At 41.6% G+C, this 27,187-nt stretch overlaps 1 protein-coding gene across 2 annotated transcripts in view; it reads left to right on the forward strand.

The window, feature by feature from the left end:
- fhip2a (FHF complex subunit HOOK interacting protein 2) overlaps positions 1–27,187 on the forward strand; it is a 79,382-nt gene that overhangs the window by 12,838 nt on the left and 39,357 nt on the right. For both annotated transcript variants that reach the window (XM_068052961.1, XM_068052962.1), the window contains exons 2-4: positions 20,370–20,448; positions 23,070–23,239; positions 26,440–26,544. In XM_068052961.1, the coding sequence (XP_067909062.1) occupies positions 20,370–20,448; positions 23,070–23,239; positions 26,440–26,544 (354 nt within the window). The remainder of the gene's footprint in view (positions 1–20,369; positions 20,449–23,069; positions 23,240–26,439; positions 26,545–27,187) is intronic.

Below are 27,187 nucleotides of genomic sequence, written 5' to 3' on the forward strand. Positions count from 1 at the left end.
TTTTTAACAAGTCCTTTCTTCACTTCAGCAGTTTTCAAATCACTGTTTATATGACAAAATTAATATGCCTCATTCTTGGCAGGTGGGTGTTTAGCATGACAGCTTCATTCTTCCCAACTTTTTTTTATTCATTTATGGGATGTAGGCGTCACTGGCTAGGCCAGCATTTATTGCCCATCCCTAATTGCCCTTGAGAACGTAGTGGAGAGCTGCCTTCTTGAACTGCTGTGGTCCATGTGAGGTAGGTACACCCACAGTACTGTTAAGAAGGGAGTTCCAGGATTTTGACCCAGCGACAGTGAAGGAAAGGCGATATAGTTCCAAGTCAGGATGGTATGTGACTTGGAGGGGAACTTGCAGTTGGTGGTGTTCCCATACATTTGTTGCCCTTATCCTTCTAGTTGGTAGAGGTCACGGATTTGGAAGGTGCTGTCTATGGATCCTTGGTGCGTTGCTACAGTGCATCTTGTAGACGGTACACACTGCTGCCGCTGTGCGTTGGTCGTGGAGGGAGTGAATGGCACCCCTTCCACAAACAGTCAAGCGGGCTTCTTTGTCGTGGCTGGCGTCGAGCTTCTTGATTGTTGTTGGAGCTGCACCCATCTAGGCAAGTGGAGGGTATTCCATCACACTCCTGACTTGTGCCTTGTAGTTGGTGGACAGGTTTTGGGGAGTCAGGAGATGAGTTACTTGCTGCAGGATTCCTAGCCTCTGACCTGCTCTATAGCCACTGTATTTATATTGCTACTCCAGTTCAGTTTCTGGTCAATGGTAGCCCCTAGGATGTTAGTGGGGGATTCAACGATCGTAATGCCATTGAATGTCAAGGGGTGATGGTTAGATTCTCTCTTGTTGGATGGAGATGGTCGTTGCCTGGCACTTTTGTGGCGCAAACTGATTACCAAGAAATTAAATAGGAAGTCTGCATTATAAAATCAGCACTTCAAACCTTTCAGTTAAATTGCATTCCCCACAGTCCAAATAGTCCACTGTGATTGAAAGGATATTGTATATAATTTCTCTCACCATTTCAGTTTGTAATTTCCATCTTTTTTGTGGTCTGAAAACAATTGTAGGCAATTAGTGAAATATATTTTAAATCTCAATTATAATCAAAATCAATGAATTGAGGGGATTGTACTTGACAAGCATGCTGCTGTGTAAGGTAGGACATTTTGGGCAGACAACTAATTCCTGACTGTCTGCAAATGGTTACTGTCCCTGTAAACATAATGTAGAATCCTTCATTTTTACCTACGTTAAAACTGCCTGTCAGTCACTGCTACATGTCAAGCAATTAGCAGCAAAGGTTTAGCCCCAAGCAGCAGAAGCAGTCAGGGTAGATCACTTGGAACAGTGTCAAGGAAATTGGGTATATACCCTTGGTCTCTCAGTGATGTGCCCAGGTATGTCCATTCACAAAAAGCAGGGCAGATCCAGTCCGGCCAATTACTGCCCCATCGTTCCACTGTCAATCATCAGTAAAATGGTGGAAGGTGTCATCAACAGTGCTATCAGGTGGCACCTATTCAGCAATAACCTGCTCATCGATGTTCAGTTTGGGTTCCACCAGGGCCACTCAACTCCATACCTAATTGCAGCCGTGGTCCAAACATGGACAAAGCTGAATTGGAGAGGTGAGGTGAGGGTGACTGCCCTTAACATCAAGATAGCATTTGAGCGAGTGCAGCATCAGGAGCCCCAGCAAAATTGGTCATTGGGAATAGGGGGTGCAGGGGGGAGCTCTCTACTGATTGGAGTCATATCTAGGACCGAGGAAGATGGTGTGGTTGTTGGAAGCCAATCATCTCAGTCCCAGCACACTTCTGCAGTAGTTGCACACAGCAATATATCTTAGATAGTTCCTCAAATGAGGCCATATGAGTAGAACTTAAAAACAAAAAGGGGGCAATCAGTTGGCTAGTAGTTTACTACAGGCCTCCAAATAGTCAGGGAGAGATAGAGGAGCAGATATGTAGGCAAATCTCAGAGAGGTGTTAAAATAATAGGGTAATAATTGTAGGGGATTTCAACTTTCCCAATATTAACTGAGATAGTCTTAGTGCAAAAGGCTTAAAGGGGGCAAAATTCTTAAAGTGCATCCAGGAGAGCTTTTTGAGCCAGCACGTAGAAAGTCCTACAAGAGAAGGGGTGGTACTGGACCTAATCCGAGGGAATGAAGCCTGATGAGTGGTAGAAGTGTCAATGGGGGAGCATTTCGGAGATAGTGACCATAACTCTAAGATTTAAGGTAGTTATGGAAAAGGACAAAGATGGACAGGAAATAAAGGTACTGAATTAGAGGAAGGCCGATTTCAATATGATGAAACAGGATCTAGCCAAAGTGGACTGGGAATAGCTACTTGTAGGAAAGTCTACATCAGACCAGTGGGAGTTATTCAAAGAGGAAATAGTGAGAGTTCAGGGCCAAAGTGTTCCCGTAAAGGTGAAGGGTAGGACCAAAAAGTCAGGGAACCCTGGATGTCAAGGGATATAGAGGATTGGATAAGGGGAAAAAAAAGGAGGCCTATGGCAGATTCAGAGGGCTGAAAACAGCGGAGGCCATAGAGGAGTATAGAAAGTGTAGGGGGGTACTTAAAAAGTAGTTAGGAGAGCGAAGAGGAGGCAAAAACACTGGCGGGCAAGATAAAGGAAAATCTCAAGGCATTTTGTAATTACATTAAGGTCAAGTGGATAACCAGGGAAGGAGTAGGGCCCATTCGGGACCAAAGTGGCAGTCTGTGTGTGGTGCCGGAGGACACAGGTGAGGTTTTAAATGATTACTTTTCATCTGTGTTCACTATGGAGAAAGACGATGTAGGTGTAGAGATCAGGGAGGGGGATTGTGATATACTCGAACAAATTAGCATTGAAAGGGAAGAGGTATTAGCGGTTTTAGCGGGCTTAAAAGTGGATAAATCCCCAGGCCCAAATGAGATGTATCCCAGGCTGTTATGTGAGGCAAAGGAGGAGATAGCAGGGGCTCTGACACAAATTTTCAAATCCTCTCTGGCCACAGAAGAGGTGCCAGAGGACTGAAGGACGGTGAATGTGATACCATTATTCACGAAGGGTGCCAGGGATAAACCAGGTAATTACAGGCCTATGAGTTGAACATCAGTGGTAGGGAAACTATTGGAAAAAATTCTGAGGGACAGGATTAATCTCCACTTGGAGAGGTAGGGATTAATCAAGGATAGTCAGCATGGCTTTGTCAGGGGGAGATCATGTCTACCTAACGTGATTGAATTTTTCTAGCAGGTGACTAGATGTGTAGATGAGAGTAAAGCAGTTGATGTAGTCAACATGGATTTCAGTAAGGCCTTTGATAAGGTCCCGCATGGGAGATTGGTTAAGAAGGTAAGAGCCCATGGGAACCAGGGCAATTTAGCAAATTGGATCCAAAATTGGCTTAGTGGCAGGACGCAGAGGGTGATGGTCGCGGGTTGTTTTTGCGATTGGAAGCCTGTGACCAGCGGTGTACCGCAGGGATCGGTGCTGGGACCTTTGCTATTTGTAGTGTACATTAATGATTTAGACGTGAATATAGGAGGTATATTCAGTAAGTTCGCAGATGACATGAAAATTGATGGTGTCGTAAATAGCGAGGAGGAAAGGATTACAGGATGATATAGATGGGCTGGTAAGATGGGCAGCGCAGTGGCAAATGGAATTTAGTCCTGAGAAGTGTGAGGTCATGCATTCTGGGAGGACTAACGAGGCAAGGGAATATACAATGGGTGGTAGGACCCTAGAAAGAACAGAGGGACCTAGGTGTACTTGTCCATAGATCACTGAAGGCAGCAGCACAGGTAGATAAGGCGGTTAGGAAGGCATATGGGATACTTGCCTTTATTAGCTGAGGCATAGCATGTAAGAGCAGGGAGGTTATGATGGAGTTGTATAAAATGCTAGTTAGGCCACAGCTGGAGTACTATATACAATTCTGGTCACCACACTATCGGAAGGATGTGATTGCACTGGAGAGGGTGCAGAGGAGATTCACCAGGATGTTGCCTGGGCTGGAGCATTTCAGCTACGAAGAGTGGCTGGATAGGCTAGGGTTGTTTTCCTTAGAGCAGAGAATGCTGCGGGGAGACCTGATAGAGGTATGCAAAATTATGAGGGCATAGATCGGGTGGATAGGAAGAAACTTTTTCCCTTAGCAGTGATGTCAATAACCAGGGGGTTAAGGTAAGGGGCAGGGGATTTGAGGGGAAAAAAAATTCACCCTGAGGGTGGTTGGAATCTGGAACACACTGCCTGAAGGGGTGGTAGAGGCAGGAACCCTCACAACATTTAATATGTATTTAGATGAGCACTTGAAATGCCATAGCATACAAGGCTACGGACCAAGTGTTGGAAAATGGATTTAGAATAGATAGGTGCTTGATTGCCGGCATGGACAACTGTATAACTGTATGACTCTATGTTTGTTAATGATTGGTGCTCAGTTCTATTCTCAACTTTTCAGATATTGAAGCTGTCTGTGCCTGCATGCAGCAAGATCTGGACAACATCCAGGCTTGGGCTGATAAGTGCCAAGTAACATTTGCACCATACAAGTGCAAGGCAAGAGACAATCTAACCACCTCCCCTTGATATACAAAGGCATTACCCCATCGTTGAATCCCTCACCATCAACATCCTGGGGGATACCATTGACCAGAAACTTAACTGGACCTGTCACATAAAGATTGTGGCTACAGTGGCAGGTCAGAAGCAGGATATTCTGAAGCGCGTAACTCTGCTCCTGACTCCCTAAAGCATCACCTACAAGGCACATATCAGGAGTTTGATGGAATACTCTCCACTTGCCTGGATGAGTGCAGCTCAAACAGCCCTCAGGAAGCTCGACTCCATCCAGGTCAAAGCAACCCACCTGATAGGGACCCCATCCACCACCTTAAACGTTCACTCTCTTCACCACTGGTGCACCGTGGCTGCAGTGTGTACCATCTACAAGATACGCTGCAGCATCTCGCCAAGCACTTTCGGCAGCACCTCCCAAAGCAGAGATCATAGTCTAAGGATACGGGGTAAACCTTTCAGGACTGAGATGACGAATTCGCTACCACAGAAAGCAGTTGAGGCCAAAACATTGTATGTTTTCAAGAAGGAATTAGATATAGCTCTTGGGTCTAAAGGGATCAAAGGGTATGGGGCGAAAGCCGGAACAGGCTACTGATTTGGATGATCAGCCATGGTCATAATGATTGGCGGAGCAGGCTCGAAGGGCTGAATGGCCTACTCCTGCTCCTATTTTCTATGTTTCTATGTTTAACCTCTACTACCGAGAAGTACAAGGGCAGCAGGCGTGTGAAAGCACCAGCACCTCCCGAGTTCCCCAACAAGTCACATAACAAATGAGTCAGAAATATATCTCCATTCCTTCATCATCGCTGCATCAAAATCTTAGCATTTTGGTATATTGAGGAACTAGTGAGTGCTTAGTTCAAATTGGCAATGTTCCCTTTGTGCCCTCAACTTCTCTGGGATCAGATATAAAGTGCTAGCACAATACAACTTTATCATGTCTATCCCAGATCAATGAGCTACTGTAGTAGAGATCATAAAGTGTAAAAGAGCAGCTTATATGTAAACAGAAAAACATTGTATTGCACAGGCACACAATGTAGATGTGTTTGTTTGAAATCCTCAGCTATTCTAGAAACATTGACGGAATGTCAAATATTTAGATTTCTTTTCAGAATGCTACATCATGCACCGAGATTTTATCCTTTTCATGCAATATTAATTTTCATGTTATGGTTTATATTGGGGAGACATGTGCTGTATGATCTTTCATTGTTGCATATTGCATAGGGCGGCACAGTGGCTCAGTGGTTAGCACCGCAGCCTCATAACTCCAGCGACCCGGGTTCAATTCTGGGTACTACCTGTGTTTGCAAGTTCTCCCTGTGTCTGCGTGGGTTTCCTCCGGGTGCTCCGGTTTCCTCCCACAGCCAAAAGACTTGCACGTTGATAGGTAAATTGGCCATTATAAATTGCCCCTAGTATAGGTAGGTGGTAGGGGAATATAGGGACAGGTGAGGATGTGGTAGGAATATGGGATTAGTGTAGGATTAGTATAAATGGGTGGTTAATGGTCGGCACAGACTCGGTGGGCCGATGGGCCTGTTTCAGTGCTGTATCTCTAAATAAAAAATAAAATAAAATTTAAAAAAATATTGAATACCAGCAATTAGTCTATGACTCACCCTCTTCTAGCGTTCCTGGAATAGCATGTCATTTTTGGCCTATTGTCTGAATAAATCATTAGAAGTAAGTAGGGAGTTGTAATATATTTATTTATTTAGAGATACAGCATTGAAACAGGCCTTCGGCCCACTGAGTCTGTGCCGACCATCAACCACCCATTTTATACTAATCCTACATTAATCCCATATTCCCTACCACATCCCCACAATTCTCCTACCACCTACCTACACTAGGGGCAATTTACAATGGCCAATTTACCTATCAACCTGCAAGTCTTTGGCTGTGGGAGGAAACCAGAGCACCCGGCGGAAACCCACGTGGTCACAGGGAGAACTTGCAAATTCCACACAGGCAGTACCCAGAATCGAACCCGGGTCGCTGGAGCTGCGAGGCTGCGGTGCTAGCCACTGCGCCACTGTGCCGCCCCATTGAAAGTCTTTATTAAGTTCTTCAACTCGATCAATTTTTAAATATGTTGGGACAGTCATACATAATAATTCGTGAAGTAAATTAATTCTTGTCCTGGATCTTCAAAGGCTAAAGTTGTGCATATTGACATTATTAATAGATTGTGTGTATTGGGGAATGGCTACATTACAATTTACTTTTATGATTTTTGAGGTGATGCTTTTTAAAGGTATACTTCATTTTATTGAGAAAGAAATCTACCCTGATTCCTCTTGCAGGTGTATATTTTACCAGAGTAAGCCTAAACCGCTCAGTCCTGCCGTTCTTCAGTAAGAATCCAGAGTTCATAATGACTATTATGTCTATTGCTGCATGTGGCAGAGGGTTCAAGGTACAAGTGGGCAGCGATGTACAGCTTCAGTCTATTCATTCTACCCACTCTGAAAGTTGTAGCCCTAACACAATATCAGTAGGACTAATATAAGAGCTTTCTCATGGATAAATAAAATCCTTTTGCTGGTGATGGGAACTTTTGTTGCTGATGAAAGATAGGTATCACTGCCGGGAAATGGGACATTTTGTCTTTCAGGCACCAGCGTTTGAATCAAGCACAGCCCAATTATTGAGTAAAATTCATTCTTCACAAGCTTAGATGAACAGTCCTATTTCAGCACTGTGACATTGCCATTTCCCTCACCAGTCCTCTGTATAGTCTGTCTATCTAAGTTTGTCAATTTGTGTTGGGTTATATCTGCCCAAATTCGTTTCAATTATGACCTGACTATTAGCAAACAGGAGATTTTCTTACCAACATTCTGGGAAATATTTAAGGCACACGTTTATAATGTAAAATAGTGATATTTTTAAAAACAACTTAATTACAGCCTTCCTGTATTTTTTACTTTTCCAGAATCAGCTGTAACATCTTTCAAAGTACTTTTTTCCCAACCTTTTCCAGTTAGAATGCATTAATATGAAAAAAGCCTAAAAAAAACTTGTCAAAAAAAGTAACAGCAGTGTTTTTATCTTGAGGATAAAAAGCTAATCGTTATGCTGCACTTTACAATTTCAAATGATTATTTTAAGGAGAAACATCATCATGCTCTAAATAAACCTGTTTGAGTAGTACAGTTACACCATGGATATAGGTAATGCCATTGGTTCAAGGAACAGGTTATCTGGTTACGTTTCGAATATAGCTGAGAAGATAAATTATTCTGAATGCGCTATTAGAAACTAATTTTTTATCACGCGAATCAATAGCCGAAAAAAATTATCTTCCGTCTACGCATCTTAAGTTAGTTTGTTTTAAATATTACTTTACTAACAAAATTATAGTTTTAAAAAAAAATCAAGAAATGCGATCATTCAGTTAGGTCTATTTTAATTGATTTTTTCCATTGAGACGTAATTTCAATGCATGTATTTCATTTATTATCTGTGTCAATTATGCATTCCACCAGAGATACTGGACAATTTGCCAAGTATTTGGCTTAGAAATGCCTAAATTACGTCTTTTGACTTTCGATAGTTATTTTTGGCAGTTTTTTTGTAAAGAAAGTTCTACATGTAACACAAAGATTGCTGACCCCTGCCTTAAACCATAAAACTGCCAGCTGAATGAATGCTGTCATTTTTAACAAAGTACAATATTAAGGGAACCTTTATTTCCTCTTTTAAAATAAATGTTGGGGTGCTACTTTGCACACTATAATCATGGGATGTGATCTCTTATACGTATGAGTAAAACAAATTGAAATGAATTGGTCTCCTGAAAAATTGCTCTGCTTGTGAAAGTACCTGTGCGTTAAGTGTTAATAGTGCTATATTCCCACAGCTACTATTTTAAATGTTGTTGAGCTGAGTGCAGTGCAGTCTTTGATTCTGACCACTAAAACTGTTGGGACAGTAAAAATATGACCCATCTTTGAAAAGAACATAAATTTTCAATTGCATGAAGTTATGTTCAATTTAATATCTGATGTCTTTACTGTACTTCCTATATTTTTGCTTAGTAATATCTAAGCATACTGTATGCATACTTTCACAATCTAATTAGTGTGGTTGCTTTCAAACTTTTTTTTAAACTCTGAGAAATGCAAGGTAAGTTTTCCAAAAAGCTGCATAAGCATGCTGCTTCCTCCTCAGCTTTATGCAATACGAGACAAGGAGGACAAACCTTACAAACAGGAAATTGTGAAATGCAGAGTCAGGGATCAGTCAATTAAAAAAAAATGTTCTGGTACTTTAAGAGTCAGAGTAATTTACGGCATAGAAGGAGGCCATTCAGCCCACAAGTCCATGCTAGCTGTCCACAGAGTGTCCAGTCAATTTCATTCCCCTGCTTGATCCCCGTAATCCTGCAAGTCTATTTCCCTCAAGTGGCCATCCAGCTAACTCTTGAAGTCATTGATTGTCTCCGCTTCCACCACACTCGTGGGCAGCCGGTTCTAGGTCATTACCACCTGCTACATTAAAAAAAAGTTCTTCCTCATATTCCTCCTCCACCTCGCCCAAAACCTTCAATCTGTGTCCTCTAGTCCTTGTGCCATTAGTTAATGAAAGTTTTCTTTGTCTAACTTAACTAAGTTTGTCATAATCTTGTACACTTCTATTAAATCTCCATTCATTCTCCTTTGTTCTAAGGAGAACAGCCCCAGCTTTTCCAGCCTAACCTTGTAACTAAATTCCCCCATCCCTGGAACCATTCTGATAAATCTCCTCTGCACCCTCTCAAGGACCCTCACATCCTTCCTGAAGTGTGGTGACCAGAACTGGATGCAGTACTCCAGTTGGGGCCTAACCAGAGCTTTATAAAAGTTCAGCATAACTTCCCTGCTTTTATATTCAATGCCTCTATTTATGAAGCCCAAAATCCCATATGCTTTACTAATCACTGTCTAAATATGTCCTGCCACCTTCAAAGATTGTTGCACATGTACCTCCAGGTTTCTCTGTTCCTGCACCCTCTTTAGAACTGTGCCTTCCAGTATATATTGCCTCTCCCTATTCCTTCTGCCAAAATGCATCACCTTGCATTTGTCAGTATTAAATTCCATCTGCCATCTGTCACCCTACCTCTGTTCTGTCGCAGGCGTTTCATATCATCCTCACTGTTTGCCGCACCTCCAAGTTTGGTGTCATCATCAAATTTTGAGATTCTACTCTGTATTCCAAGATCCCAATCATTTATATAGAGCAAAAAAAGCAGTTGTCCCAGCACTGGCCCTTGGGGAACACCACTGTCCACCATCCTCCAGTCTGAAAAGAAATCATTTACTCCTGTTTTCCGTCCTTTAGCAAATTTTGTATCCAATTGGACACTGACCCTCTTATTCCATGAGCCTCAATTTTGTTTACCAGCATTTTATGTGGTACCTTATTTCACCCTTTCTTAAAATCTATATAAGCAACATCCACCGCATTCCTTTCATCAACCTTCTCTCTTACTTCATCAAAAAATTCAATTAGATTGGTCAAGCATAATCTGTCTTTAACAAATCCATGCTGGCTATCCTTAATTAACTCGAACATCTCCAATTGTCTGTTGATTTTTTCCCTGATTATTGTTTCTAAAATGTTGCCCACCACTGATGTTAAACTAACTGGCCTGCTGTTGGTAGGACTGTCCTTACACCCTTCTTGAATAATGGTGTCACATTTGCCACCCTCCAATCCTCTGGCAACACCCCCCACCACTCCCGCCCCGCCCCCCCCCCCCCCCCCACCCCGGCCAAATAATCAAGGGAAGAATGGAAAATTATTGCAAGCCCTTCCGCTATCTCCATCCTCACTTTCTCTAGCAATCTGGGATGCAAGCCATCTACCCTAAGCATGGCCAGACCTTTTAGTACCTCCCCCCTCTTAATTTTTGCCCTCCCCATTGCCTCTACTCTCTCTGCTTCTACTGATGTTTTGTCAGATTCCATTTCTTTAGTGAACACTGATACTAAGTACTCATTAAGTATATTAGCCTTGCCCTGCGCCTCTAAGCATTTACTATCATCTTTGTCCCTCATAAGCCTCACTCCACCTCTTACTACTCGCTTACTATTTACATGCCAGTAGAAGATGTTTGCTTTCCCTTTTAAAGACACAGCCCAATTTTTTTTTTAAACTAAATACAGCCTTCGAATTGGAAATTGGGACCAGATGGAAAAACAAATTGTTTCGGGATTCCTAAAGTGGTAATGTTTAGAGAGGGAGTCCTGAAGGGAAGTGAGAATCCAAGGAGTAGATTGGATCTCGAGCTGCAGAGGGCATATGTAGGTATGTGCAACCTGAGGAGATTGCAGAAGTTACGTAGGAAATTTATGGCACATGAGACCATTCGGCCCATCATGGCTGTGCTGGCTGAAGAGTTATCTCGCCTAAGCCCACTTTCCAGCTCTTGGTCTGAAGCCTTGTAGGTTACATCATTTCAAGTGCCTATCAAAGTATTTTTTGAATGTGATGAGGGTTCCAGCCACCCTTTCAGGCAATGAGTTTTAGACTTCCACCATCCTCTGGATGAGAAACTTTCTCCCCAACTCCCCTCTAATCTTTCTGTCAATTACCTTAAATCTATATCCCCTGGTTATTGACTCCGCTGAGGGGAATAGGTCCTTCCGATGCACTCTATCCAGTTCCCTCATAATTTTACACACCTCAGTTAAATCTCTCCTCGGACTCTCTGTTCCCAATTAAACAACCCCAGCCTATACAATTCTTTTTCACAGCTAAAATTCTCCATTCCTGGCAACATCCTAGTAAATCTCCTCTGTACCCTCTCTACTGAGATCACATCCTTCCTGTAATGCAGTGACCAGAACCGTATGCAGTACTTTATTTGTGACCTAATTAGTGTTTTATACAGTTTTAGCATAACCTCTCTGCTCTTATATTCTGTGCCTCAGCGAATAAAGCAAAGTATCCTGTATGCCTTCTTAACCACCTTATCTATCTGCCCTACTACCTTCAGGGATCTTAGACATACACTGCAAAGTTCCTCTGCACTTCTCAGTATCCTACCATTTATTCTGTACTGCCTTGCCTTGTTTGCCTTCCCAAAATGCATTGTCTCACATTTCTCTGGATTGAATTCCATTTGCCACTTTTCTGCCCACCTGACCAGCCGATTGATATCATCCTACAGTCTACAGCTTTCTTGCTCACTATCAGCCAATTTTTGTATCATCTGTCCCCTACATTTAAGTCTAAACCTTTGATGTATACTATATTATGACCAAGTAGAGTAATGCACTGTTAATTCAGTCCCACTACTCCACAGGTCACAGCATATCAAGAAAGTTTTCCATCTACCAAAGAATAGCCAAATTAGACACTATTTGTCCCCAAGAATAAAGCACACCAAACCAGGTTTCTTTAAACAACAACATTAACTATTTAATCGAAAAGAAATAATAAGTCTTAACTACTAACGAGATAAATCTATATATATATATATATATATATGTATATGTGAAAAGTTCCTTAGCCCTCATATACACACACATACATTTTTTTAAAACGGTTAACCAGGGAAAAGGATTTTTGGTTTACAGCTGTTTCTTAGGAATAAAAAGGAAAATATAACATGATTGAGTTTATCAAGTCCTGGGAGGATGTTTTTGGTATGGTGAGGTGATCCAGAGTCAAATAGTCGGATGCCACTCAAAGTCTCTCCAGGTGAGGTTGATGAACAGTTTGTGATGGGTAGGCATTCAAGGCAATTTATCTGCAGCAGGCGTCACACAGGTCTTTCAGCAAAGGTGTAGTCGCAGTTCTGCTTCGGTTTTGAAGCACCAGTCTAGCAGTAGAAGCTTTCTGCAGGTTCCAGAATCTCCCAATACACAGGAGGCAACAGGAAGCGCTTTTGAGGCAGGATTCTTCAAAGACTGGAGCCAATAGGAATCTGCTGCCTCTGATATACACAGGTTTCTTCTCTGAAAAGCAGTCGTCTTCCAAAGAGAGAAGTAACTTTTTTTTCCTGGGTCTTTTTTCTCTCTCCAGGCAGTTCACAGCCACATTTCAAATGCAGGATTTCTTTTCAAGTGATGCAAGTCATCCTTTACGGGGAGAGGTCTTTTTCTCTAGTCTCCAGGCAGGTCACAGCCAGATTTCAACTGCCTGCTCCTTGTCCAGCTCACTGGTCTTTTTACAATCCAAAAGTAAAACTAACTTCAATAATCAAGTCACATGGCAATCATAAATCTTGACCTGTCATTCCACTGCTGAGTTGTTTGGAAACAGGTGCCTTGCAGTCTGTGTATTTCACTCAGTTCAAAGCCACCAAGTTTCAGCAATCAATGTCCACAGAGAAAAATCCTTTCTTCAGTTTTTAAAAACACACAGAATTTTAATCTTTCAATACAAAAACAAAACTCTTGTAACAACTACGAAAAGCAAGGGATTGGGTACAGAGCCCTGTCGAACCCCACTGGAAGCAGCCTTTCCATCACAATGACACTGTTAAAACCATGGCGGGAGCAACCCACTGTCAATTCAGTCCAGTCACCCCACAGATCGCAGCATATTATTAAGCTTTCACACCCAATCAGAAAACAGCCAAATTAAACACTCCAGTTACCCCAGAATGAAACAGACCAAGCCAGGTATTTTTAGACAATAACAAATTAGCTGTTTATTAAAAAACTAAATCTTAAACACTATTAAGATAAACCTATGTCTAAAGACCTTATAACTTCTTAATTTAGTCTAACTCCCTCATTCTCACAAACACACACTCAAAACCTAACAGTTAAATGGTTTTAAAAGTGGAGTTTTTTAAATTAGCTGTCTCTTAAGAATAAAGAAAATAAGTACATTTTTGTAGGTTACGTTCCTGATTGATGAGGTCTTCTAATGTGAAAAAATAATCAAAGGTCACTCGAAGTCTTCATCTGGATTTGATGAAAATAGTCCTTCAGAAGATTGGCATTCAACTCTTAGGCTGCAGTAGGCATTAAACAGTTCTTTGAACGATGAGCACAGTAATATAATGGATTCTTGAAAAAGAAGGCTTTTCTTCTTTACTTGGGGAATTGGCTTATAGTCCATTGTAGAATTTCTGCTGAGAGAGAATTTTTTTTTTTTCCAAAATATACTTTATTCATAAAAATCTGTAAAAATTACATTGCCAACCAGTTTCCAAACAGCACGAAAAAATACAAACATTGCAAAAGAGATCAGTTTCTTTCAATAATGTCATGAGTTTCTTCCCAACCCTTCCGTTTCACAATTGTCATGTCAATTACAGTTTTACATTTACAGCAATTGAGAATATTAACGATACAGTTCGAGGGGCTTCCCATGGTTCCAGCCCCTCAGTCCAGCTTGGTGGGGGAACCTTACACTGTGGTCTTTCCCCATTGAGCCTTTGCTGCGGCTGCCCCAAGCTTTAGTGCGTCCCTCAGCACGTAGTCCTGGACCTTGGAATGTGCCAGTCTGCAACATTCGGTGGTGGACAACTCTTTGCGCTGGAAGACCAGCAAGTTTCGGGCAGACCAAAGGGCGTCTTTCACCGAATTGATAGCCCTCCAGCAGCAGTTGATGTTTGTCTCGGTGTGCGTCCCTGGGAACAGCCCGTAGAGCACAGACTCCTGTGTTACAGAGCTGCTTGGGATGAACCTTGACAAAAACCACTGCATCTCTTTCCACACCTGCTTTGCAAAGGCACATTCCAGGAGGAGGTGGGCGACCGTCTCTTCCCCACCACAGCCAACGCGGGGGCACTGTGCGGAGGGGGCGAGACTTCGGGTGTGCATGAAGGATCTGACGGGGAGGGCCCTTCTCACCACCAGCCAAGCTACGTCTTGGTGCTTGTTTGAAAGTTCTGGTGATGAGGCATTCCGCCAAATGACTTTGACGGTCTGCTCGGGGAACCATCCGACAGGATCCACCGTTTCCTTTTCCCGTAGGGCCTTGAGGACATTCCGTGCAGACCACTGCCTGATGGACCGGTGGTCAAAGGTGTTTTTCCGCAGAAACTGCTCCACGAAGGATAGGTGGTACGGCGCCGCCCAACTGCACGGAGCGTTCCGCGGCAATGTGACCAGGCCCATCCTTCGCAACACCGGGGACAGATAGAACCTCAGCACGTAGTGACACTTGGAGTTTGCGTACTGGGGATCGACACATAGCTTGATGCAGCCGCACACGAAGGTGGTCATCAGGATGAGGGCCACGTTGGGTACATTTTTCCCGCCCTTGTCCAGAGATTTGAACATCGTGTCCCTCCGGACCCGGTCCATTTTAGATCCCCAGACGAAGCGGAAAATGGCTCGGGTGACTGCCACGGCGCAGGAGTGGGGTATGGGCCAGACCTGCGCCACGTAGAGCAACAACGTGAGCGCCTCGCACCTGATGACCAGGTTCTTACCCACAATGGAGAGAGACCGCTGCCCCCACATGCCCAACTTTTGTCGTACCTTGGCTACTCGCTCCTCCCATGTTTTGGTGCACGCCCCGGCCCTTCCGAACCATATCCCCAGCACCTTCAGGTAATCTGACCTGACGGTGAAGGGGACAAAGGATCGGTCAGCCCAGTTCCCAAAGAACATGGCCTCGCTCTTGCCGTGGTTAACTTTGGCTCCCGAGGCCAGTTCGAACTGGTCGCAGATGCTCATCAGTCTGCGCACGGACAGCGGATCCGAGCAGAAGACGGCGACGTCATCCATGTACAGGGAGGTTTTGACCTGAGTGCCTCCGCTGCCTGGGATTGTCACCCCTCTTATGCTCGCATCCTTCCTAATAGACTCAGCAAAGGGTTCAATACAGCAAACAAACAAGACCGGGGACAGAGGACAGCCCTGTCTGACTCCAGATTTGATCGGGAAACTTTCAGATTCCCACCCGTTGATTGACACTGCGCTACTGATGTAAAACAGCTCCTTTTTACTTCAGTTAGACTCACTGGAAAGTCTCTGAACTAACTGGTTTCGGCCAGCTCCCCACACAGTCAAAGTGGAAACATTACATCATGTGACATCTCTCCTGCCTTTGCCCAGTGTAACAAGAAAAATGCAGCTGTGGCACACTGTCTCTCCGGAACGTTCTCACCCTTAAAGTTGCATTGTCTTCGACAAAGTCTTAAAGGCACACACACTGTTGTTAATCCGAGGAAAAAAATAATTACAGGTCCGTGACAACACCCATCAAATATTACCTTGCCACTTTCCCTTAGATCCCACGGGCTTTTACATTTCTGCCAGGTGGGACTTTGTCAGAAGTCTTGCTGGAATCCATGTAGATGACATCAAATGCGCTACCCTCATCAACCCTCCTTGTGACCTCCTCAAAAAATTCAGTGAAGTTAGTCAGACACAACCTTCCCTTAACATATCCATGCTGACTGTCCCTGATTGATCCGTGCCTTTCTAAATGATGATTTATACTGTCCCTCAGAATTGATTCTAATAATTTGTCCACCACCAAGATTGGGTTGACTGGCCTGTAATTACTCTGTGTACTTCTTTCTTCCCTTTTTAAACAATGGTACAACTTTAGCAGATCTCTGTTGCTCAAGCACCATGCCTGTAAACAGAGAAGATTGGAAAATAATGGTCAGAGCCTCCACTATTTCCTCCCTTGCCTCTATTAGAAGGCTCAGTTGCATTTCATCTGGACCTGCTGATTTATCTACTTTCAAAGAAGTTAAATCCTTGAATAGTTCCTCTCTCACTATATTTATCCCAGTTGGGTGATTCATAGAAACATAGAAAATAGGAACAGGAGTAGGCCATTCGATCCTTCGGGCCTGCTCCGCTATTCGAAAAAGATCATGGCTGATGGTCTAATTCAGTACCCTGTTCCCACTTTCTCCCCATATCCCTTGATCACTTTGGCATTAAGAAATATATCTAAATCCTTCTTGAATATATTTAATGACTTGGCTTCCACTGCCTTCTGCAGTAGAGAATTCCACAGGTTCACCACCCCCTATCCTGAGACTGTGACCCCTGGTTCTGGACTCCCCAGCCATCGGGAACATCCTCCCTACACCTAGCCTGTCTAGTGCTGTTCAAGTTTTATAGGTTTCTATGAGATCCCCTCTCATTCTTCTAAACTCTAGTGAATATAGGCCTAGTCGACCCAATCTCTCCTCATACGTCAATCCTGCCATCCCAGGATTCAGCCAAGTAAATCTTCTTTGCACTCACTCCATGGCAAGAACATCCTTCCTCAGATAAGGAGACCAAAACTGCACACAATTCTCCAGATGTGGTCTCACCAAGGCCCTGTATAACTGCAGTAAGACATCCTTGCTCCTGTACTCAAATCCTCTTGCAATGAAGGCCAACATACTATTTGCCTTCCTAATTGCTTGCTGCACCTGAAAACTTGCTTTCAGCGACTGGTGTACAAGGACACCCAGGTCTCGTTGCACCTCCCCCTTTTCCAATCTGTCACCATTCAGATAATCTGCCTTTCTGTTTTTACAACCAAAGTGGATAACCTCACATTTATCCACGTTATACTACATCTGCCATGCATTTGCCCACTCACCCAACTTGTCCAAATCACATTGGAGTCTCTTTGCATCCTCCTCCCAGCTCACATTCCCCCCAGCTTTGTGTTGTCTGCAAACTTGGCAATGTTACATTTAGTTCCCTCACCCAAGTCATTAATATATATTGTGAATAGCTGGGGCCCAAGCACTGATCCCTGCGGTACCCCATTAGTCACTGCCTGCCACCTGGAAAAAGGCCCGTTTATTCCTACTCTGTTTCCTGTCTGTCAACCAATTCTCATTCCATGCCAGTATATTACCCCCAATCCCATGTGCTTTAATTTTGCACACTAACCTCTTATGTAGGACCTTATCAAAAGCCTTCTGAAAATCCAAATACACCACATCCACTGGTTTTCCCTTATCTATTCTACTAGTTACATCCTCAAAAAATTCCAGTAGATTTGTTAATGCATGATTTCCCTTTCGTAAACCCATGCTCACTTTGCCCAATCCGTTTATGCTTTCCAGGTGTTCTGCTATCACATCCTTTATAATAGACTCTAGCATTTTCCCCACTACTGATGTAAGGCTAACTGGTCTGTAGTTCCCTGTTTTTTCTCTCCCTCTTTTAAATAGTGGGGTCACATTTGCCACCCTCCAATCTGTAGGAACTGCTCCAGAGTCTATAGAATTTCAGAAGATGACCACCAATGCATCCACTATTTCCAGGGCAACTTCCTTTAGTACTCTGGGATGTAGATTATCAGGCCCTGGGGATTTGTCAGCCTTTAACCCCATTAATTTCCCTCGCACTATTTTTTTTACTAATACTAATTTCCTTCAGTTCCTCCCTCTCATTAGACCCTTGGTTCCCTAACATTTCTGGGAGGTTATTTGTGTCCTCCTTTGTGAAGACAGAACCAAAGTATGTGTTTAATTTTTCTGCCATTTCTTTGTTCCCCATTATTCGACTGAGGGATTTGTAAAATTAATTTGCTGAAACTGTCAATGGAGCTTGAAAAGAGCAAATGGTAGGAGTGCAAGACTTCAGGCAGATGAGGATATAGTTGTGGCATTGTGAAGGGCAGATGGGCGGGGGGGATGTTTGAGAAATCAAAGTGATTAAGGTGTAAATTAGGGTTTCAACAATGGTGAAAGGTTGTAACAGAGTCAATGTTGTGAAGATAGAACAAAACAGCTTTGATAATGGAATGGATGAGAGGAGAAAATTTGGCTCAGTATCAAGCAATATGCTGTGGTTTTACATGTCTGGAATCAAGGCCCGAGGCACCTATGTGCTGATGGAAGCCAATGGGGATAATTTCAGTTTTCCTGATGCTGAGCTGTGGGTGGAATTTCAACTCATCATGTCTTCCCAGTTGATAGGCAGTTAGATACTGTTGTAACAACCTTTGGATCGATGAAAAGGATAAATTAGGTCTCATGGGCACATTTGTTTAAGTTGACCCCTTGTTCACAAACGATGATTGCTGAAGTTTAGCACTAAGATTGTCTTAAATAATCTCTGAGGTTGGAAAAATGATTCTAAATTTCTTTTTATTACTGTTTGCGTTGTGCAGTAGGTTGAAGTCAATGACAGTTGCAATTGTGGTATTCCTACTCCATAACTTTTGGATATTTCCATTCATTGGTACACTGGTATCCACAGCTCATTAGGTCCATGACCTTTTGGTCAGCTATGTGGCCTGGTCCAATCTGCACCTTCTCCTTTGTTATCTCTTGCCCAACCCCCACCTCACTTGTTTATAATCTGTGACTTTTCTAATATTTGTCAGTTCCGAAGAAGGGTCACTGACCCGAAACGTTAACTCTGCTTCTCTTTCCACAGATGCTGCCAGACCTGCTGAGTGAATCCAGCATTTCTTGTTTTTGTTTCCACAGCTCATTAGGTAGCCAAGCTTTCTTAAATAAGCATAGCTGACCCTTCAGCACTTTACAGCAAAGAATGAGGCTACCTGGCCCATTTTGTGTCTGGACTGGCTCTCTGAAAAAGCTATCTGCTTAATCCCATTCCTCTGCCTTTTCCCGATACCCTTTCTAAAAAAAACAGTTCTAATATTATCTAGTTCTCTTTTAAAACTTATTGATTCTGCTTTCAGCATGTTACCGGTAAGGTACTCCAAGTCTTAACCCACCGTGCAAGATATCTCCTAAGCTCTCCTGTTCTTTCATATTGATCACTCTTGTTACCGACTTGCTAATCAGTGGAAATAGTGTTTTCCTGTTTAGCTAATCTGTATATTGCAGAATTTTTTGAACACTGCTGTCAGGCATTCTTTTAACCCTCTCTGTCCTAGTGAAAAGAACTCCGGTTTCTTTAGTCTGTCATGTTTAGTTTAGTTTAGAGATACAGCACTGAAACAGGCCCTTCGGCCCACCGAGTCTGTGCCGACCATCAACCACCCATTTATACTATTCCAACACTAATTCCATATTCCTACCACATCCCCACCTGTCCCTATACTTCCCTACCACCTACCTATACTAGGGGCAATTTATAATGGCCAATTTACCTAACAACCTGCAAGTCTTTTGGCATGTGGGAGGAAACCGGAGCACCCGGAGGAAACCCACGCAGACACAGGGAGAACTTGCAAACTCCACACAGGCAGTACCCAGAATCGAACCCGGGTCGCTGGAGCTGTGAGGCTGCAGTGCTAACCACTGCGCCACTGTGCCGCCCCTCATCTCTGGTAACATTTTAGTGAATGTCGTCTGTCCTCTTTCCATAACCTTGACACTCATCATTAAGTAGGAGCCCAAAACAGGACACAATGGTGTGAATTTTGCAGTCCAATACAACACAGCATCCTCTAAGGGGAATCTGGAAACTGTGTGAATAGGCAAAGTAACAGCATGTCTCTTCAACCAGTCATATTGAAGAATCCTTATGAAGGTACATAGAGTCTAAAACAGGAAGTTAGAATATGTAATTCAAATTAAAATCAGGTGCAGAAAGTGAAATAAAGAGAGGGAAAGAAAGATGGAATTGAGAGAGAGATAAGAGAAAGAAAAAGTTTTTTAAAAATGTACTCTGCTTTAATACGGTAAACTGTGACCCTTTTATGGTATTGTAATGTCATTGTTGCTTTACTAAATATTGTCAATTTCTTCAAAAATGAATTTTTCTCTATTCTACAGCTGCAGTAGGTGATTCATAAATGGATTTGTCGTTTAGTTTAATTGCACACGCCCATGAAATACTTCACTTTGAGTATTGTTCATCAAAGCTTTAAATTCCAGCAAGTTTAACCTGTTGTTATCATTTCTATTTTGAATTTTATAGTTGGCTCCTTCCCTTCCATTGCAAGAAGACTTTGTGTTTCATTGGAAGGCCATTACCCATTATTACATTGAGACATCAGGTAGGGGTCTTTAAATTTTATTTTTAATTTATTTGTTTTATCCTGTGACAACAAAAATAATTTTATGAATTACAGTGCACAAAAAAAAACTCATGGCTAGAGTCTGAACAGATGCAATAATTAATAAGGCAAATGAGTGGAGACAGTGTGACTAAGTTCCATGACCTTCCAGTGCAATTTTCCTGCTCCGTTTCATCTTTTTTTAATTTTAATCAGAAGCATTGTTAAAGTACCCATATTCTGCCCACCTAACACTGGAGTAAGTTTGTGATTGATTACTGTAACAGCTCGTCTTGCAGTCAACAAGTGCTCAGTTCACAGGAACTATTTAAAAGTAAAATTTGAATTCCGGTGCTGGTGAGCAAAAGTGTGTGTACAGAGTCTTTAAGAGCAGCTGGTCTGGACAGTTGTCAAGCAGTTAGGTCCACTTCCCTCAGCAGCACTTTTATCAGACTCTTGATTTTAAACAGTGCTTGTGAGTAGAGCAGATTGCTTGCTGACTAAGAGCAGCAAGTTCAGAAACCAGCTGGAAATTTATTGCAGGTTAGTTCAATGAAGAGAGGCACAGCACTGGTAATTGAAATTGATGTGCTAAGTGGAGAAACTGACCAACACCTTGGATGGGGAAGGGTGGGGGGACAGGGAAGGTGGTGGATTTCTTCAACTGCTCATAATTTTTATAATTTTCAATCTTGCAACTATAATTAGTAACAATCTTTGCCATGCCAAATCACTTGCCATAGTTCACACTGTGTTTAGGTACCGTAACCAATTTGGCTTTTTCTTGGCTGTATTTCTTTCTAAGGATTTGTGAAATTCACCTGCCCGTCTGGCAGAGTAGTTCCCAACAGTTTCTACTCAGTTTTCAAACTTGTCACAGGGATATCAGAAATGCAAATGTCAAATTTTGGCTGTTGTGAACACATGGTATTTAAGTGCTCCTTTAATTTATTCAATTTATTGCTTTTTACCTTTTTTTTCCTATTGTACATTCGTTCAATTCTTTAATGGTCTGTTCCTGACTTGTTTTCTAATTCAAAATGAGCAGTTCCTGTTAAAAACGGTTTGCATTTTAATATGTATATAAAAACACGATACTGTGGATGCTGGAAACCTAAAGCTAAAAACAGAAAATAATGGAAACACTCAGCCGGTCTGGCAGCATCTGCGGAGAGAGAAACAGTTAACGTTTCAGGTCAATAACCTTTCATCAGAACTCATATGCTAGGCAATGAGAAAAGGCATAAGCACAAATTTCAAATGAAAATCATAAGAGCCAAATAACCTTTCCCCACTCCCATGTTGCACAAAAACTGTGGATACAGATTAGATCTTTTCTAGTCAGCAGCAGTGTAATGGTGTTCTCCTGGAGGAAATGATTTGAGTCTTTTCTACTTCAGAATTAGTTGGTTGTATTCTAACTTTAGCTCTGACGTTATTGTTTTCTAGATGTATTTGGTGTTTTAACAATGATTTAACAATGGCCTTTATAGCCACTCCAGGCGCTGCTTCACAAACCACTGACCACCTCCTGGCGCTTATCCATTGTCTCTCGAGATAAGGAGGCCAAAGAAGAAAGAAGGAGAAAAATGATATGCATTACTCCATGGTGCAGCACTTTGACTATATATTCGGAAGTGCCCCAATATATATTTACGCTAGTCATTATGTTTTCCATGTCCTGTCCTTGGGCCTTGCCATTGGTACTGTTGATCAAATGTATTTCTTTTATCATTACGTCCCTTAGAAGTTGAATGCAGGTTAAACTGTGTGGATGTCATTTGAAGCTGTAGCATATTATTTCAGGTCCAGTCAATTTATTTGCTTTAATTTGGAAATTAACCTTTTAGGTACCTTTGCTAAATGTATCATTGGATAATTTAGTATACTCTCCCTTTGTAAGAAACTAGCAGGCCAACATCTTCAAGTTTGAAAGCTCATTTTGTCCTTAAACTTCATTTATAAAATAGCCATGGGGCAAAATCCACAAGCTTTTACTAAATACCATTGCCTAAGATTAGTATTCAAAGTTGATGCTATTTTTGGTGCATCAGTCCTTCCAGCATCAAATAATTGACAGTTTGCCACATTTTCAGCACCATCGTGGCATAATCGCATGTATTTAACAGATAAGCAAAAGAAGAGAGTTGGATTCGCTGTTTTATAATCCTCATTCTTTGAATGTACTTTGTCCTATTATTTCAATAGTTGTCTTTTTATTCCATTGAGCGTAGCTCTGATTTTGAGCATGTGGATAATTGTTTAATTGTTGATGAGTATATTTTTGTTTGCTAAGTATTTCCAATGGTTTCATTCATTAAATTTGGATGTCATCTGGAGCCATGATTTATACATGGCGCACAAGTAGAAGGCTCTTGAGTCTGCAGTGCATTAAAATTTAACAAGTCACTATATTATTTCTGTGACTTATCCATATCCTAGTTCCTTGTTGGATAATTAATATATATGAAGATTGAGGAAGTCTATATCAAAGGTTCATTAAAGCTTAATTTTTCTCATTTGAATACATTTGCTATTTGATTAGACATTCATTTGGTAAAAAGTCACGGGAACTTGTGAACTGTAAAACATGAATTGTTAATGTACCTTTTTTTTGACAGATGATAAAGCTCCAGTAACAGATACAAACATCCCATCACATCTGGATCAGATGCTGGATATTTTGGTTCAGGAGGAACATGAAAGGGAATCTGGGGAGACAGGGCCTTGTATGGAATACTTACTGCATCACAAGATTTTAGAGACTCTGTACACATTGGGAAAAGCTGATGTATGTTTTAAGTATTGATGCTGAATTGTTCCTTTTAAGCAGACATACTGAATAGTATTGAAGGGCTTTAAAACTTTAGAAAGACATTATACAAAATGAATCATTGACCAAGCTACTGCAAAACAACCAGAAGTAAAAATATAGATTATGAATAGCCATTTTGGATTTGACCTACCCAGTTTAAATTTTAATTATGTTTACTATTTTGGTTAAAATTCTTGTCAGTGCTTCTTTTATAAATGTAACTCAGGACATTGAAAAGACAGATTAGACTAAACAGTTTACTATTTACTTAATTTGCTATTCTAACTGTCCAAGAAAATACTTAAATCAAAATGATGAGCACCTTCTAAAATTTATAGAATCCAGTCACTAATTGAACACATTGATTTCAGTGTTTAAAAAAAACCACTCGGTTACACCCACTGAGAGGGAGGAAATATTTAGGTCGTATCCGAGCTGGCTCCCTGTAAAAGATTCCATCACACTAGAAGAGCAAGGGAGTTTTGGCATCCTGGCCAACAAGTATCCCTCAATCGGAACCTCCAAAAACAGAATAACTTGTCATTTATCTGATTGCTGTTTGTGGGAGTTTGCAGTGCTCAAATTGGCTGCCAAAGTTTGACTACAAAACAACAACGACTGCACTTCAAAAACAGTTCATTGGCCATGAAGCACTTTAGGACACCCTGTGGATCTGAAAGGCACTGTATAAATGCCAGTTCTTTCTTGTTTGCAAGGATAGAAACAGAGAAAATAGGAACAGGAGTAGGCCATTCGGCCCTTCGAGCCTGTTCCGCCATTAATTATGATCATGGCTGATCATCCAACTCAGTAACCTGTTCCCACTTTCTCCCCGTACCCTTTGATCACTTTAGACCCAAGAGCTATATCTAACTCCTTCTTGAAAACATACAATGTTTTGGCCTCAACTGCTTTCTGTGGTAGCGAATTCAACAGGTTCACTACTCTCTGGGTGAAGACATTTCTCCTCGTCTCAGTCCTGAAAGGTTTACCCCGTATCCTTAGACTATGACCCCTGGTTCTGGACTCCCCCACCATCGGGAACATCCTTCCTGCATCTACCCTGTCAAGTCCTGTTAGAATTTTATAGGTTTCTATGAGATCCCCACTCACTCTTCTGAACTCCAGCGAATATAATCCTAACCGACTCAATCTCTCGTCATACGTCAGTCCCACCATCCCAGGAATCAGTCTGGTAAACCTTTGCTGCACTCCCTCTATAGCAAGAACATCCTTCCTCAGATAAGGAGACTAAAACTGCACACAATATTCCAGGTGTGGCCTCACCAAGGCCCTGTATAATTGCAGCAAGACATCCCTGCTCCTTAACTCGAATCCTCTCACTATGAAGGCAAACATACCAGTTGCCTTTTTTACCACCTGTTGGACCTGCATGCTTAACTTCAGCGACCGGTGTACGAGAACACCCAGGTCTCGCTGCATATTCCCCGCTCTCAGTTTATAGCCATTCAGATAATCTGCCTTCCTGTTTTTGCTACCAAAGTGGATAACCTCACATTTATCCACATTATACTGCATCTGCCATGCATTAGCCCACTCACTCAACTTGTCCAAATCACCCTGAAGCCTCTCTGCATCCTCCTCACAACTTGCCCTCCCACCCAGTTTTGTATCATCTGCAAATTTGGAGATATATTTAGTTCCCTCATCTAAATCATTAATATATATTGTGAATAGCTGGGGTCCTAGCACCGATCCCTGCAGTACCCCACTAGTCACTGCCTGCCATTCGGAAAAAGACCCATTTATCCCTACTCTTTGTTTCCTGTCTGCCAACCAATTTTCTATCCATCATGTCAACAGAAGCTAATTTACAATTATCTTCAGTGATGTAAAATTGCTTCATGTAGAATAAGGATCTCGGAATGTACAGAATTAAAGATTTTCTTGGTTCAGTGGAATCCACATAAATCTCATCTGACCTCAGCCAAACACTGACATAATTCCTGGTCTAAGCAACCACCCTCAGCAAGTTTAAAATAGCGGGTTCAGATTTATGTATGTATTCAAATCTATTTAAAAATCTGTTTTAAGTTGTTATTTGACATTTCTTTCACGATAGTATTGATGTTGGCAATTTAGAAAATAAATAAATTTCTGCGGCATAAGGATATATCGACATTATAAAATGAAAAAAGTTCCAAGCTAAATAATAGTGGATTCCTAACAAATGGGGAGCCATCCTTGCTGAAATATCTCATCATGTTGAATTGTGCTGGCTCTCTGCCAGAAAGTTTATCCAGGTTTTCAATGTTTGTCATGATGTTTGGTCCTAATTCACCTGTTTTGAAAAGGTATGCCGGTATTATCAAACAAAACTCTTGCCAGTGACCGTAAAAGCAATGATAACATAGAACCGTTGTCTATTCTAGTTAAAGTGCATGTATTCTATACTCAGTGAGATTGTAAGCACAGATCTTTACTGATCAATAAAATGACTAGCATAAAACCTTCAGATTAGTTATTTTGTTAGTGAGCACCAACAATGAACCTAATATAAAATCAACATTCCAGTGATGTTGTCAAAAATGTTACCTGCCAAAATGGTCTTTCTTTTTTTGTATCTAGCAGTCGTTATTACAAATTGTTACTTTGTATGCTTGAATTTATAACAATGTGGCTTACCTAGATAGCACTGAAATGTCACTTCTATGCCAGGGTAATTTTAATTAAGCAGTCAAAGTTGTTTTTAATAAATGTAGTACTTTTTCCCTTAAGTTCTATTATTTGCATTTATATAATCATAAGTATAAATCAGGACTTCCCCTAAGTCTGTGAGCAGGAGGTATGGCAAGATGGACAGAATGCTAATTGTATCATGCATGTTTTATGTTGAGGTCCCAGAATACTCTTTGCATCAGTTGAAAAGTGTCTGAGTGTCAACATTATTGGAAATAGAATTGCCACAATCGAGATTGAAGAACTAGGATGCTGCAGAATTTTTTAAAAATATGTTGACACAGTATTATTAAGCTAAATCATGCAGCTGACCCAAGTATTGATGAAGCAAAGTCAGTGTCATTGCAGTTAACTGTGTGTGCATTATACACTGTAATCAAGCATTTGCTTATATTATAAAATTTGAATCATTTGGTTGAATTTTATTTTCCTAAGCTGTGTTTAATTTTTCATTATTACCTCTATGTGGTTGGTAGTGCCCGCCAGGAATGAAGCAACAGGTCCTGATTTTCTATACAAAATTACTAGGAAGGATCAAACAGCCCCTGCTGCCACACATAAATGTCCACAGACCTGTCCAGGTATGATCTCTTTACAACATCTAAAAGTGAAAGGTGCAGTTTTTCTGCTGCAGTCATGTACTAAGTATCTTTTGGAGTTGTACAAATGCATGCTTTCTGTGTGTAACTTGGCAACAGGTCTAGTTGAAGGCAGAATATTATTATGATCCCCATGGCGACAACCAACAAACCAAAAGAATCGAATCCAATGACTGACCCCAATTTAGGGAACAAAAAACAAACAGACAAGATTTCATTTCTATAACTTTTACTGTAACACTCAAACCAAATCCAACATAAATTAAACATGAACTAATAGTTAAATGATAGTCGATATATATCGTAAAGGTTACACGTTAACTGTCAAATGCAACAAAACTAAATCTCTCAAGTTCTTTGACAGACCTTTCAGCAAGTTGTTGCCGAACAACCCTAAAGCTCTTCAAGTCTTTGAACATTTCAAATAGATCTCCAAATCCTGTCTCCCCAATATGCAATCCAACCCCCACCAATATCGTCTCCTCCAAAACTGCTCATCCTTCCAGAACTTCCGTGGTTTTGCTCTCAACTGTCCTGGTGGTGTAGCTTCACCGGTCATGCCTTACCTAACTCTTTGAGGCACTTAACAATGGTAGCAAATTGTATCTTCCAAGAGTCTGCTCTC

This window comes from Heterodontus francisci, chromosome 20 (assembly GCF_036365525.1).
Source record: "Heterodontus francisci isolate sHetFra1 chromosome 20, sHetFra1.hap1, whole genome shotgun sequence".
NCBI classification, from domain to species: domain Eukaryota; kingdom Metazoa; phylum Chordata; class Chondrichthyes; order Heterodontiformes; family Heterodontidae; genus Heterodontus; species Heterodontus francisci.